The sequence below is a fragment of the Ranitomeya imitator genome, chromosome 7, assembly GCF_032444005.1.
Source record: "Ranitomeya imitator isolate aRanImi1 chromosome 7, aRanImi1.pri, whole genome shotgun sequence".
Classification (NCBI taxonomy): domain Eukaryota; kingdom Metazoa; phylum Chordata; class Amphibia; order Anura; family Dendrobatidae; genus Ranitomeya; species Ranitomeya imitator.
Window position 1 is genome coordinate 9652041 of NC_091288.1, and position 14420 is coordinate 9666460.

The 14420-nt window shown below is 43.1% G+C and overlaps 1 protein-coding gene across 1 annotated transcript in view; it reads left to right on the plus strand.

Moving 5' to 3' along the window:
- Positions 1 to 14420, plus strand: part of CNTNAP5 (contactin associated protein family member 5) — a 281715-nt gene that overhangs the window by 191089 nt on the left and 76206 nt on the right. The window contains exon 13 of the mRNA XM_069732659.1: positions 4910 to 5113. Coding sequence (XP_069588760.1) covers positions 4910 to 5113 — 204 coding nt within the window. The remainder of the gene's footprint in view (positions 1 to 4909; positions 5114 to 14420) is intronic.

Here is a 14420-nt window from a genome sequence, read left to right on the forward strand (position 1 = left end):
TTCATTTTTTTCTTAGGAAATGATCAGTAAAACATTAATTGTCTTTTATAAACATGCATAAAAGGCTGCGCTGTTCTGTTCCTTTACTGCAGAGCATCGCTCTTCTGTCCCCTTCCCCCACACAAATTCCAGAAATCTTCATTGCTCATTATTGCCACTAGGGGGCGTTGTATAAGCATTTATCTACAGATCGCCCCCTAGTGGTAACTGATTGTATTTAACATCCTATGTGGAGGAGAGCAGGTATGCGGCCCCTCTAACCCTGTGGACCCTCCATGTACCCTACATGCACCATTGTATGGTAATTATTTCTCTATTTTTGGGATCTACTGGATTACCAGCCATAACGTAGGGATGAATTATTGCATAGATGTTCAGAAGAGTGTGAGCCTATTGTACCAGGAGTTCCCCTCACTTTTTCTTCTGTTCCTGCAGAGAGGAATATAAGCACCATTCAATCCTGCTTGTAACCCGTCACATAGCAAAAGGAGCAGAGCGGATAAATATAGCAGATATCTGTGTGGGAAACGATCCAGTATAATGTGGTGAGATAAAACACTTACTAGGAAGAAGAAGCCTGGATGATGGGGATGACAATACTCACCAGTACTGAGCAGTGTAGCTGTGAATCTTACTTTGTGTTTCACTTCATCCTGTAGAGCAGTTCATCATGGAAGTGTATATATACAGTGCCTTGCAAAAGTATTTGGCCTCCTTGAACTTCTCAACCTTTTCCCACATATCATGCTTCAAACATAAAGATACCAAATGTAAATTTTTGGTGAAGAATCAACAACAAGTGGAACACAATTGTGAAGTTGAACGAAATTTATTGGTTATTTTAAATTTTTGTGGAAATTCAAAAACTGAAAAGTGGGGCGTGCAATATTATTCGGCCCCTTTACTTTCAGTGCAGAAGTTCATTGTGGATCTCTGAATGATCCAATGTTGTCCTAAATGCCTAATGATGATAAATATAATCCACCTGTGTGTAATCGAGTCTCCGTATAAATGCATCTGCTCTGTGATAGTCTCAGGGTTCTGTGTGAAGCACAGAGAGCATCATGAAGACCAAGGAACACAACAGGCAGGTCCGTGATACTGTTGTGGAGAAGTTTAAAGTCGGACTTGGATACAAAATGATTTCCAAAACTTTAAACATCCCAAGCAGCACTGTGCAACGATCATATTGAAATGGAAGGAGTATCATACCACTGCAAATCTACCAAGACCCGGCCGTCCCTCTAAACTTTCATCTCAAACAAGGAGAAGACTGATCAGAGATGCAGCCAAGAGGCCCATGATCACTCTGGATGAACTGCATAGATCTACAGCTGAGGTGGGACAGTCTGTCCATAGGACAACAATCAGTCGTACACTGCACAAATCTGGCCTTTATGGAAAAGTGGCAAGAAGAAAGCCATTTCTCAAAGAGATCCATAAAAAGTGTAATTTAAGGTTTGCAACAAGCCTGGGAGACACCAAACATGTGGAAGAAGGTGCTCTGGTCAGATCAAACCAAAATCGAACTTTTTGGCAACAATGTCAAATGATATGTTTGGTGTAAAGGCAACACAGCTCATCACCCTGAACACACCATCCCACTGTCAAACATGGTGGTGGCAGCATCATGGTTTGGGCCTGCTTTTCTTCAGCAGGGACAGGGAAGATGGTTAAAATTGATGGGAAGATGGATGGCGCCAAATACAGGATCATTCTAGAAGAAAACCTGTTGGAGTCTGCAAAAGACCTGAGACTGGGACGGAGATTTGTCTTCCAACAAGACAATGATCCCAAACACAAAGCAAAATCTACAATGGAATGGTTCACAAATAAACGTATCCAGGTGTTAGAATGGCCAAGTCACAGTCCAGACCTCAATCCAACCGAGAATCTGTGGAAAGAGCTGAAAACTGCTGTTCACAAACGATCTCCATCAAACCTCACTGAGCTCGAGCTGTTTGCCAAGGAAGAATGGGCGAGAATTTCAGTCTCTCCATGTACAAAACTGATAGAGACAAACCCCAAGAGACTTGTAATCGCAGCAAAAGGGGCGCAACAAAGTATTAAGTTACAGGGGCCGAATAATATTGCACGCCACAATTTTCAGTTTTTGAATTTCCACAAAAATATAACATAACCAATAAATTTCGTTCAACTTCACAATTGTGTCCCACTCGTTGATTCTTCACCAAAAATTTACATTTGGTATCTTTATGTTTGAAGCCTGATATGTGGGAAAAGGTTGAAAAGTTCCAGGCAGCCGAATACTTTTGCAAGGCACTGTGAATATAAATAAATAAAAAAAATAAAAAATATATATATATATATATATATATATATATATATATATATATATATACATATTATCCAGTATATAGATAGATACATACAGTATACATATATCCCTTTTGACTGTCTATAGATAAAAGACAATTCATTTTTTACATTCTTCTTTTGTGCAGAGATCAAATAACACAATTTATGACCTAGAAAGCAGCGGAATAAAAAAAAAATTCTCCTTTGAAGTTGTCAGAGAGCGGAGCGCAGCCTCATTTATGGGGTCACAAACTACAATCCCCTGTATGGCGGCACTGGAGCCAGGTCTCGCTCTCTCCGTGTCTGAGGATGGCGCTGCACACGTGTTTATTCACTGCTGGACACATTGTGCACACATTGCGAATTTTTCAGAATCTGGAGTTAAAATGACCTGCGGATTTTGTGCAGTTTTTGTGCAGATTTCGACTGCGTTTTTACACCTGCAGATTCCTATAATGAAACAGGTGTAAAACGCTGCAGAATCCGCGCAAAGAATTGACATGCTGCAGGAAATAAACCGCAGCGTTTGTGCGGATTCAGCGGATTTGGTTTTCCATAGGTTAACATGGTACTGTACACCACATGGAAAACTGCAGCCAAATCCGCAACATGTGTACAGACCCTAAGGGATATATTGGAGGTAGAATATTGCTGACATGTTCTTAGTATAGGTCAATAATAGCAGATCACGGGGTCCCGCTCTTGGCATCTCCACAGGTCAGCTGACTAAGGATACAAAGACACTTTGCCCCTTTAATTGTTCACCAGCACAGCGCCGTACACTTGGTTGTGGCTGTGCCTGGTACTGCAGCCCACTAACGTCTGACGTTAAAGGGACTTGGCTGCAATACGAGACACAAGTGTGATGCGGCTGCAGTGCAGTTTAGCGCAACTTCCACCAGGGGGTGCTGGTGAGGGAAGAGAGACCGCACACTAACAGCGTAGCAACCCTGAGCAGCTGCACAAGTGTCACAGGTAATGAAAGTGTGGTCAGACGAGCAGAGTTAGAAACTGTCAGAAGCAGAGGTACCAGAGGTCACAGCATGCACGAAGTAAGAGACAAGCCAGAAGTCAGAACCAAATGGGAGCACAGTATCCAAAATGTGAAACGTAAGACGAAGTCGGGGTACAAGCCAGAAGTCAAAGCCGGTCGGGGAAAGAGGTATCAGAGACGGAAAGCATGAGGCGGGGTTCAGAGATCAGACCGAGTCATACACTGTAAGGAAAACCACCAGACGAACACTAAGCCAGGGATAGGGAATGGGTCTCACACAAATATGGGAAGTCAGAGGCAGGAGGATCACCAGGGTATATGGGTCAGCTGCTCTAGCCTGGAAGCAAGAACTATCACTGACGCTGGCCAGCAGACTGCAGAGGACTGAAGAAGCCCAGCCAGCTCCAAAATGAGGCAGAGGGTGTTAACCCCCACATGACCAGTCCAGAGAGGGAATAGCAGAAAACAAACTCCGGACTGGATCATGACAGCAAGCAAATGTGTGACCCAGATAATCCATGTATGAATTGTGTAATGAGATCATTTACATCATTTTCAAGTTTTCTCTTTCTCTTGTTAAATGAGAGCTTTCCTGCTCACAAAGTGTGAAAACCGAGACACCTAATACTTGTCACAGCTGAGGGTTTGTTACAATAATATCCAGTTTAGACAATCCTCCTGGAGCCGAGTACATTAGCAGCAGCACAAGTCTCTCTCTTGTTACAATGTATCCATACAGACACTATGTGTCTATGTGGTGTCTACACTGTGAAGCTCACAGAGGATTGTCATCCAAACTGGATACATTGTAGCAAACCCTCTGTTGGGAGAAATAATAGATTGCATTCAGATGTGGCAGATTTGTTGCAGATTTTCTATATGAATGTAAGTGAATTGGGTTTTACAAAACTCTGTCCAAATCCTGCAGTAAAAGAACGAAGCAGCAGAGACTAACGCAGTCCCCGGATTGTCAAATCCAACACCTACCCTTTTTGGTGAAGAAATTCTTCTACATTGTTGCAATGCAGATGGAAAAATCACACTATATATAATGTATATTCAATGTTTTATGATATTTCCTCTCTATATGTCTGAGCTGTGACGTCCTTTCACTCTCCAGATTCATTCTAAAAAGGCTGCTGTATTCCCTGCCTCAGCTTTTATATAGGCTCTGAAATCCTTCCTGATTGGCTGTGCTATACCATGTGATGTGATAGCTGCAAGGCATTATGGTACGGCTTCCTGGCCACATTTGAGGTCATGTGAGCCTTCTCTGTCTGATGCAATCTTTTGCAAAGTGTAATAGGGCAGCAACAATCATTTTGGCAATTCACACAGAGCGAATTGCAAATTGTTGGAAAGGTGCAGAACATTTCAGAAAATTCACTGCAGATTTGATTTAATCTCTACTAGAAAACTGAAGCATAGACCTTACAGGGAGCAGGACACAGATGTGGGGAAGGAGGGATAAAAGGGAGCAGTCCTCCCCGAGGGGTTACAGGAGGAGAGCAGGTTCTCTTTATTGTTCCCCGCTGCTCAACTGTTTGGATATTGATACATTGTAGTTAATTGTGGTTTTATAATTGTCTCTTATAGAGGAGAAGATCTGGACTGTTGTTCGGCACAACATTACGGAGGTGACGCCGGTGCCGCCATCATCATCCTCCGGGAGAACGTATTCTATGTCACTGAACTACAGCTCCGGAGCGGATCAGCTGGCGGCCATGATGAACAATGCGGAGTTCTGCGAGCAGGAGGTGGCGTATTACTGCAGACATTCCCGCCTGCTGAATTCTCCCAGTAAGTGAGACCCGTCATGTCTTGTCTTACATCCGTCCATCTGTGTCCTCCTCGTACAAAGTGGAACATTGTCGCCATTCTGCCGCATCCGGAGACTTTGGAGACCTGTCAGTATGGCATCGGGGGGTAAAATCTGATTTTCCCAGCACTGTACATTACTGAGTTTTCTATGTGACGCCCTTCTCAGTAAAAATATACAACATTTACCTAAATATCTTCTGCCTTCGCTTACAAATATTTTGCCTCTTTCTTTCCAGTTTCCTGCGGCGTCAGTAAAGCCTCATTAGGAAGAGAAAACATAATGATAGAAATCGACATATAATGAGGGTTTTCTCCTCGTCCCCTCATTTACATTCGGGCTCCTTAGTGGGAATGAGACCTCCGCTGCTATTAAATCCCAGCAGGTCTGCAAGGGTTAATTTACCGTGTAATGTGCCGGGAATATCTAGCGTTTTGCTAGTCCAGATGTAGATACTAAGTTGCAGTATGAAATGGTCCAATATATGAATCTGGCTCTAAAGGGTCTCCCTCTATATAGGATTGGGCTGATTAACAGGGGATCCTGTTGCCTTATGATGGGGCTGATCGAGGTTGCTGTCCATCACTCTGCAGGAATCATTGCTCTGTATACAGCCTGCTTTACCCATCAAATATGGTGGAATCTGCGATGGAGCCTCAGGGGAAAGATGAAAATGTCTAAGATGTTCTAAGCCAAAAATTTCCTTGGTGGATTTTGGAGAGATGAGGAAATTAATCTGATGGAAACTAGATTTGTGTGATTTTTTTTTTTTAGAAACGTACTGGACCCATTAAAGTCAAATAATTTGTCATCTGATTCATGTAAAATGCCCAGTGCAAGTTTTTTTTTTTACTAAGAAGTCAATTGCATGCACCGAACAAGGCTCCCATGACCACAATCTTGCAGCTATCACATGTTACAATATAGTGAATGAGGAGGGAGCCTGTATAAAAGCCGAGGCAGAGAATGCAGCAGATGTTTCATAGTGAATCTTGATAGTGGGAGGCAATGGAGATGGGAAGAGAAAGCTATAAACACTGAATACACATTACAGACAGCGTGTGACAGCACAGCAGTGATACATTGTCACCATCTGTTTAGCCATAGCCGTCTGTGTTGAGGACACTTGGACGTTACTGAAGCTGTGTTTGTGCTAATCTTCCTGAAAAGTGTGCAGTACTGTCCTGGGAATCGTCAGAGGGTTGCGCTCCTCTTTTCAGGACATTTGGAGGTTGTGCAGCTCTTGAGACTTGTGACAAATTGATTTGCTACAAATCATTTTTATTTTCAATTTCTCAAGATTTGCTCATGTCCAGTAGTTTTACATTGTTTCCATATTTTGCCTTCATTTATTTGAATGTACAACTTTTCAGAATGCTCTGCGCTATTTCTATAAAAGTGGAAGGTAATGGAGAAATATTATGCTGCCAAAACGGGTGCAACAAAGGAAGGCGTGGCAGAAGCTTGGAGGCTGTGCCATATCCATTGTAAAAGGGATGGACCCCACCAATCCCAAGAACTGGCGCTGTACTGAGCCCTGGGGGAACGGAGCAGTGGACGACCATGTGCACTGCTGCTCCAATCATTCTCCATGAGACCGCTGTGCTCGACTAGTCATCGGCACTCCCATAATAATGAGTGTAGTGCCATTGCAAATGATCATCCACCGCTCCATTCACACACGCCCTGTTCTTGGGATTGATGGGGTCCCACTGGTCAAGAAGCTTAAGAAGGTTTGACTATAACATTTTTCTTACCTCCCAAGCACTAATTTGACACCTCAAGGTGAATGTTGTAGCAGCTGATTTGCTCATGATTGATGGTACATAAGACTGATTAAAATAATTGATGGATCTGATGATCCAACTTTCTGTGGACCGAACACTGTAGAATACAATTTTTGACGGCTTGAAACAAGTGCTAGCCATGTTATGTGTGCCCGAACAATAAGGTATCGGCGAACCAATGTCGCACCTGTGGCACTTTACTCCCAATGATATTTGCATAGCTCGTGTTTAATAAGTAGCGGGTAGTGAATACAATCAGCGCAGGCGGGAGTTTCCTAATCCTCTGCACCCAAGATTTGTCTTCTCCAAACTGATTGCGCCTCAAAGAATCAACTTCTCTGCTGAAGAATATAACATAGTAACATAGTAACATAGTTAGTAAGGCCGAAAAAAGACATTTGTCCATCCAGTTCAGCCTATATTCCATCATAATAAATCCCCAGATCTACGTCCTTCTACAGAACCTAATAATTGTATGATACAATATTGTTCTGCTCCAGGAAGACATCCAGGCCTCTCTTGAACCCCTCGACTGAGTTCGCCATCACCACCTCCTCAGGCAAGCAATTCCAGATTCTCACTGCCCTAACAGTAAAGAATCCTCTTCTATGTTGGTGGAAAAACCTTCTCTCCTCCAGACGCAAAGAATGCCCCCTTGTGCCCGTCACCTTCCTTGGTATAAACAGATCCTCAGCGAGATATTTGTATTGTCCCCTTATATACTTATACATGGTTATTAGATCGCCCCCCAGTCGTCTTTTTTCTAGACTAAATAATCCTAATTTCGCTAATCTATCTGGGTATTGTAGTTCTCCCATCCCCTTTATTAATTTTGTTGCCCTCCTTTGTACTCTCTCTAGTTCCATTATATCCTTCCTGAGCACCGGTGCCCAAAACTGGACACAGTACTCCATGTGCGGTCTAACTAGGGATTTGTACAGAGGCAGTATAATGCTCTCATCATGTGTATCCAGACCTCTTTTAATGCACCCCATGATCCTGTTTGCCTTGGCAGCTGCTGCCTGGCACTGGCTGCTCCAGGTAAGTTTATCATTAACTAGGATCCCCAAGTCCTTCTCCCTGTCAGATTTACCCAGTGGTTTCCCGTTCAGTGTGTAATGGTGATATTGATTCCCTCTTCCCATGTGTATAACCTTACATTTATCATTGTTAAACCTCATCTGCCACCTTTCAGCCCAAGTTTCCAACTTATCCAGATCCATCTGTAGCAGAATACTATCTTCTCTTGTATTAACTGCTTTACATAGTTTTGTATCATCTGCAAATATCGATATTTTACTGTGTAAACCTTCTACCAGATCATTAATGAATATGTTGAAGAGAACAGGTCCCAATACTGACCCCTGCGGTACCCCACTGGTCACAGCGACCCAGTTAGAGACTATACCATTTATAACCACCCTCTGCTTTCTATCACTAAGCCAGTTACTAACCCATTTACACACATTTTCCCCCAGACCAAGCATTCTCATTTTGTGTACCAACCTCTTGTGCGGCACGGTATCAAACGCTTTGGAAAAATCGAGATATACCACGTCCAATGACTCACCGTGGTCCAGTCTATAGCTTACCTCTTCATAAAAACTAATTAGATTGGTTTGACAGGAGCGATTTCTCATAAACCCATGCTGATATGGAGTTAAACAGTTATTCTCATTGAGATAATCCAGAATAACATCCCTCAGAAACCCTTCAAATATTTTACCAACAATAGAGGTTAGACTTACTGGCCTATAATTTCCAGGTTCACTTTTAGAGCCCTTTTTGAATATTGGCACCACATTTGCTATGCGCCAGTCCTGCGGAACAGACCCTGTCGCTATAGAGTCACTAAAAATAAGAAATAATGGTTTATCTATTACATTACTTAGTTCTCTTAGTACTCGTGGGTGTATGCCATCCGGACCCGGAGATTTATCTATTTTAATCTTATTTAGCCGGTTTCGCACCTCTTCTTGGGTTAGATTGGTGACTCTTAATATAGGGTTTTCATTGTTTCTTGGGATTTCACCTAGCATTTCATTTTCCACCGTGAATACCGTGGAGAAGAAGGTGTTTAATATGTTAGCTTTTTCCTCGTCATCTACAACCATTCTTTCCTCACTATTTTTTAAGGGGCCTACATTTTCAGTTTTTATTCTTTTACTATTGATATAGTTGAAGAACAGTTTGGGATTAGTTTTACTCTCCTTAGCAATGTGCTTCTCTGTTTCCTTTTTGGCAGCTTTAATTAGTTTTTTAGATAAAGTATTTTTCTCCCTATAGTTTTTTAGAGCTTCAATGGTGCCATCCTGCTTTAGTAGCGCAAATGCTTTCTTTTTACTGTTAATTGCCTGTCTTACTTCTTTGTTTAGCCACATTGGGTTTTTCCTATTTCTAGTCCTTTTATTCCCACAAGGTATAAACCGCTTACACTGCCTATTTAGGATGTTCTTAAACATTTCCCATTTATTATCTGTATTCTCATTTCTGAGGATATTGTCCCAGTCTACCAGATTAAGGGCATCTCTAAGCTGTTCAAACTTTGCCTTCCTAAAGTTCAATGTTTTTGTGACTCCCTGACAAGTCCCCCTAGTGAAAGACAGGTGAAACTGCACAATATTGTGGTCGCTATTTCCTAAATGCCCAACCACCTGCAGATTTGTTATTCTGTCAGGTCTATTAGATAGTATTAGGTCTAAAAGTGCTGCTCCTCTGGTTGGATTCTGCACCAATTGTGAAAGATAATTTTTCTTGGTTATTAGCAGAAACCTGTTGCCTTTATGGGTTTCACAGGTTTCTGTTTCCCAGTTAATATCCGGGTAGTTAAAGTCCCCCATAACCAGGACCTCATTATGGGTTGCAGCTTCATCTATCTGCTTTAGAAGTAGACTTTCCATGCTTTCTGTTATATTTGGGGGTTTGTAACAGACCCCAATGAGAATTTTGTTACCATTTTTCCCTCCATGAATTTCAACCCATATGGACTCGACATCCTCATTTCCTTCGCTAATATCCTCCCTTAAAGTGGACTTTAGACAAGACTTTACATAGAGACAAACCCCTCCTCCTCTCCGATTTTTACGATCCTTTCTAAACAGACTGTAACCCTGTAAGTTAACTGCCCAGTCATAGCTTTCATCTAACCATGTCTCGGTTATTCCCACTATGTCAAAGTTACCTGTAGATATTTCTGCTTCTAGTTCTTCCATCTTGTTTGTCAGGCTTCTGGCGTTTGCGAGCATGCAGTTTAGAGGATTTTGTTTTGTTCCAATCTCCTCACTGTGGATTGTTTTAGAAATGTTCTTACCTCCCTTCTGAGTATGTTTTCCTGGGTCGTCTTTGTTCGAGTCTAATGTTTTTCTTCCCGTCCCCTCTTCTTCTAGTTTAACGCCCTCCTGATGAGTGTAGCGAGTCTTCTGGCGAATGTGTGTTTCCCAGGTTTGTTGAGGTGTAGTCCGTCTCTGGCTAGGAGTCCATCATACCAGTAATTCACACCGTGGTCCAGGAATCCAAATCCTTGTTGTCTGCACCATCGTCTTAGCCAGTTGTTTGCATCAAGGATCCTGTTCCATCTCCTGGTGCCATGCCCACATGAGCTTAAATCAAACTAATGAATGAGAAAAATATTTAGAATTGAGAGTCCTCAGTGGTTGATACCTTTTAATGACTAACTATAAAGATGGTAACAAATTGCAGCTTTCGAGACTACACAGGTTCCGTCATCAGGCAAAGACCTGTATAGACCTGTGTAGTCTCGAAAGCTGCAATTTGTTACCATCTTTTCAGTTCGCCATTAAAAGGTATCAACCACTGAGGACGCTCAATTCTAAATATTTTTCTATCTACTGGCTAACACGGTACCAAGATATATATCTTTCCTGTAATGAATGAGGAAGTATTTTTTCCCCAGTTTTCAGCTTGGAAAGGACTTTGGTGTTTGACCTTTTTGAGTGCACAAAAATAACTTCAATTGTTGCTTTAGTCCCAAGTCATTGTCCGCTGTGTCGTGTTCATTGGACTTTTCTTCCGGCATGGAGAGACGCATGATTGAGATTATGTGATACGCTCGCGTCCTTGTCCCTCATCTTACAATCTGTAGCTGGTAGGATTCTGCTTCTTTCCTTGACTTCGATGCATTGATACAATTGTTACTCCAAGGCTTCTTTTTTATTGAAAGAGACCTTGAAATAGCAAGAAAATATCAGCCTGGTAAGTACTGCGCTGGATGTGAGCAGAGCGTCCAACCTTCTCCGGGTCTCCTGTATTGTGTCGCATCTTGTGCTTCACCTGAATGAGGGAAATAAGATATAACCAAGGCTGAACATGCGGCACAACACAATGGACTTAGATTCAAAAGGAGGTTCTCGATGTTTTGTGGCCTCAGGACGACCCTTCATTTTCACTTCTTGAACAATGCAAAGACTTTCCCTTCATATTATAAATAACGACCAAGAGAAGAATTAGTAATGAAAGGTTCTCCATCTTTATCGTGCTTCGTGGCTGCTGACAATCTGTCGTATCTTCCTGATATAAAGTAATTTAGAGTTTTCCTAATTTTCTTGTTCAGCCTCCTCTGAATAGATTGTAAATGTTCCTTCATATGTCACACATAGGGATGTAGCATTCAGGGTTTGGGGGGGTGGCAGCGACAGCTGGACCCCATTTAGAGGTAAGTGTTGGTGGATCTTGGATAGTGGACTCATAATTAGATACAGTAGCCATTGCGATACCTATAGTTAAAGGAATTAGAGGAAGCACAAGGGGTACAGGAGGCACCGGACGTCCAGACCACAGGAGGTTCAGAAAGTATGAGGGGGCACGGGAGGTCCAGGAGGAAGCTAAGTGCAGGAGGTAAAAGAGGAAAGAAGAAGAAGGTGCTGAAAGAGGTTCAGGATGTAGAGAAAGCTGAAGGGGCACATGAAGACCCGGGGGTATAAGAGACACAAAGCGGCAGAAGAGGAACAAAAGACATGGGGGGGAGCACAGGGGGAGCACGAATTACAGGAGGTGCAGGGCGTGCACAGGAAACATGAAGGGCGCAGGCAGTGTAGAGATACAGGGGGCGCAGGAATTCAAGGGGTACAAGAGGTACAAAGATGACAGGAGGCAAAGGATATACAGGAGACATAGGGGGCACAAGGTGTACAAGAGGCACATGAGGTACAGAAGTAGGAGTGAACTACTGAAATCTCACATCCTAGATATCACTGAATGAAATATTCCAGTAGGAGATCTTTATTCATTGCATAGTGGAATGTGTTGAGAACAATAAAATATAAAAATGATCAATGTAAATCACAATTAATATCTCATGGAGGTCTTTATGTGGAATATTCCTCAAAATAAAAGTGGAAAATCAGATTACAGGCTGATCCCACTTCAGTTGAAAAGCCTAAAAGTAAGGAAATGATGCTCAGTAGTGTGTGTGGCCTCCACATGCCTGTGTGACCTCCCTACATCGCCTGGGCATGCTCCTGATGAGGCGGCGGATGGTCTCCTGAGGGATCTCCTCCCAGACCTGGACTAAAGCATCCGCCAACTCCTGGACAGTCTGTGGTGCAACATGACGTTGGTGGATGGAGCGAGACATGATGTCCCAGATGTGCTCGATTGGATTCAGGTCTGGGGAACGGGCGGCCAGTCCATAGCTTCAATGCCTTCATCTTGCAGGAACTGCTGACACACTTCAGCCACATGAGGCCTGGCATTGTCATCTATCAGAAGGAACCCAGGGCCAACCGCACCAGCATATGGTCTCACAAGGGGTCTAAGGATCTTATTCCGGTAACTAATGGCAGTCAGGCTACCTCTGGCGAGCACATGGGGGGCTGTGCGGCCCTCCAAAGAAATGCCACCCCACACCATTACTGACCCACTGCCAAACCGGTCATGCTGAAGGATGTTGCAGGCAGCAGATCGCTCTCCACGGCGTCTCCAGACTCTGTCACGTCAGTCACATGTGCTCAGTGTGAACCTGCTTTCATCCATGAAGAGCACAGGGCGCCAATGTCGAATCTGCCAATCTTGGTGTTCTCTGGCAAATCCCAATCACCCTGCACAATGTTGGGCTGTAAGAACAACACCTACTTATGGATGTCGGGCCCTCATGCTACTCTCATGGAGTCTGTTCTGACAGTTTGAGCAGAGACATGGATGTTAGTGGTGGCTGGAGGTCATTGTGCAGGGCTCTGGCAGTGCGCCTCCTGTTCCTCCTTGCACAATGGAGGAGGTAGCAGTCCTGCTCCTGGGTTGTTACCCTCCTATATACCCTTCCATGTCTCCTGGTGTGCTGGCCTGTCTCCTAATATACATGCTCTGGACACTATGCTGATAGACATAGCTAATCTTCTTGCCACACCTCGCATTGATGTGCCATCCTGGATGAGCTGCACTACCTGAGCAACTTCTGTGAGTCGCAGACACTGCCTCATGCTACTGTAACTCGGGGTGAGAGCAATGATAAAATGCCAAAGTGACCAAAACAGCCAAAAAGAATGAGAACAGAGAAATGGTCTGAGGTCACCCCCTGCAGAACTGCTCCTTTATAGGGGTTGTCTTGCTAATTGCTGATCATTTCTACCTGTTGTCTGTTCCATTTGCACAACAGGAGGAGAAATTGATTCACAATTAGTGTTGCATCATAACTGGACAGGGTGATTTCACAGACATGTCATTGATTTGGTGTTACACTGTGTTGTTTAATTGTTCCCTTTTTTTGAGCAGTGTATTAGCAGTGGTGTTTTAAAGGGAAACTTTAGTCATTGAGCATCACATTGTGTAGTAAATGGATTAACAAACAAACAAAGTGTAGATATTCAATAGTGAATGCAGATATTCCATAGTAAATAAAAAATAAGTTACTAGATCCAGGTGTTCTAGGATTACACACCTTTCTTTTTATGCAACTTTATTAACTTACATTGCCGCGAGCACCTAAAAATGACATAAATGACTGAAGTGAGACAAATGGGAGGGATAATTGTGATGGAGAAAACAGTTACAGGCTGCTACAATGTCAGATCCATACGGTAACAGTGAATCCAGAGAGCACAACGTCTTTATACTCCGCGGGGGACGGACTTATACAGACCCTATAGGGCGGAGGTTTACCTCCTAACTACCTATCAGACTGCAGTATCCATAAAAGCTGGGATCTCATTGGCTGCTTTGAGCCACGCCCTTGCAGATACATTTTTGCTTATAGGAGAGAGTCATTCATTCATTTTCCTCTAATATTTCTGGTTCATGGAGAGTTTTGCTCTTGTATCTGTGTAATATTGATATAATATCAGCTTTATTACAGGAATCCTATTGATTAACTACAAATTCGCGTCTCCCCCCAGGAGCAGCCACATAAAGAAGCTGAAGCTCCTGTATAATTAGGCGTCTGTGTGTTGCGGAGCGCTGCGCGGTAATGATGTTACATTTAGCGCAGATTTTTATAATATGTTTTGATATCAGAGGTCGTCGCCTCCCGCTGCCTCCATGTAATCAGCAC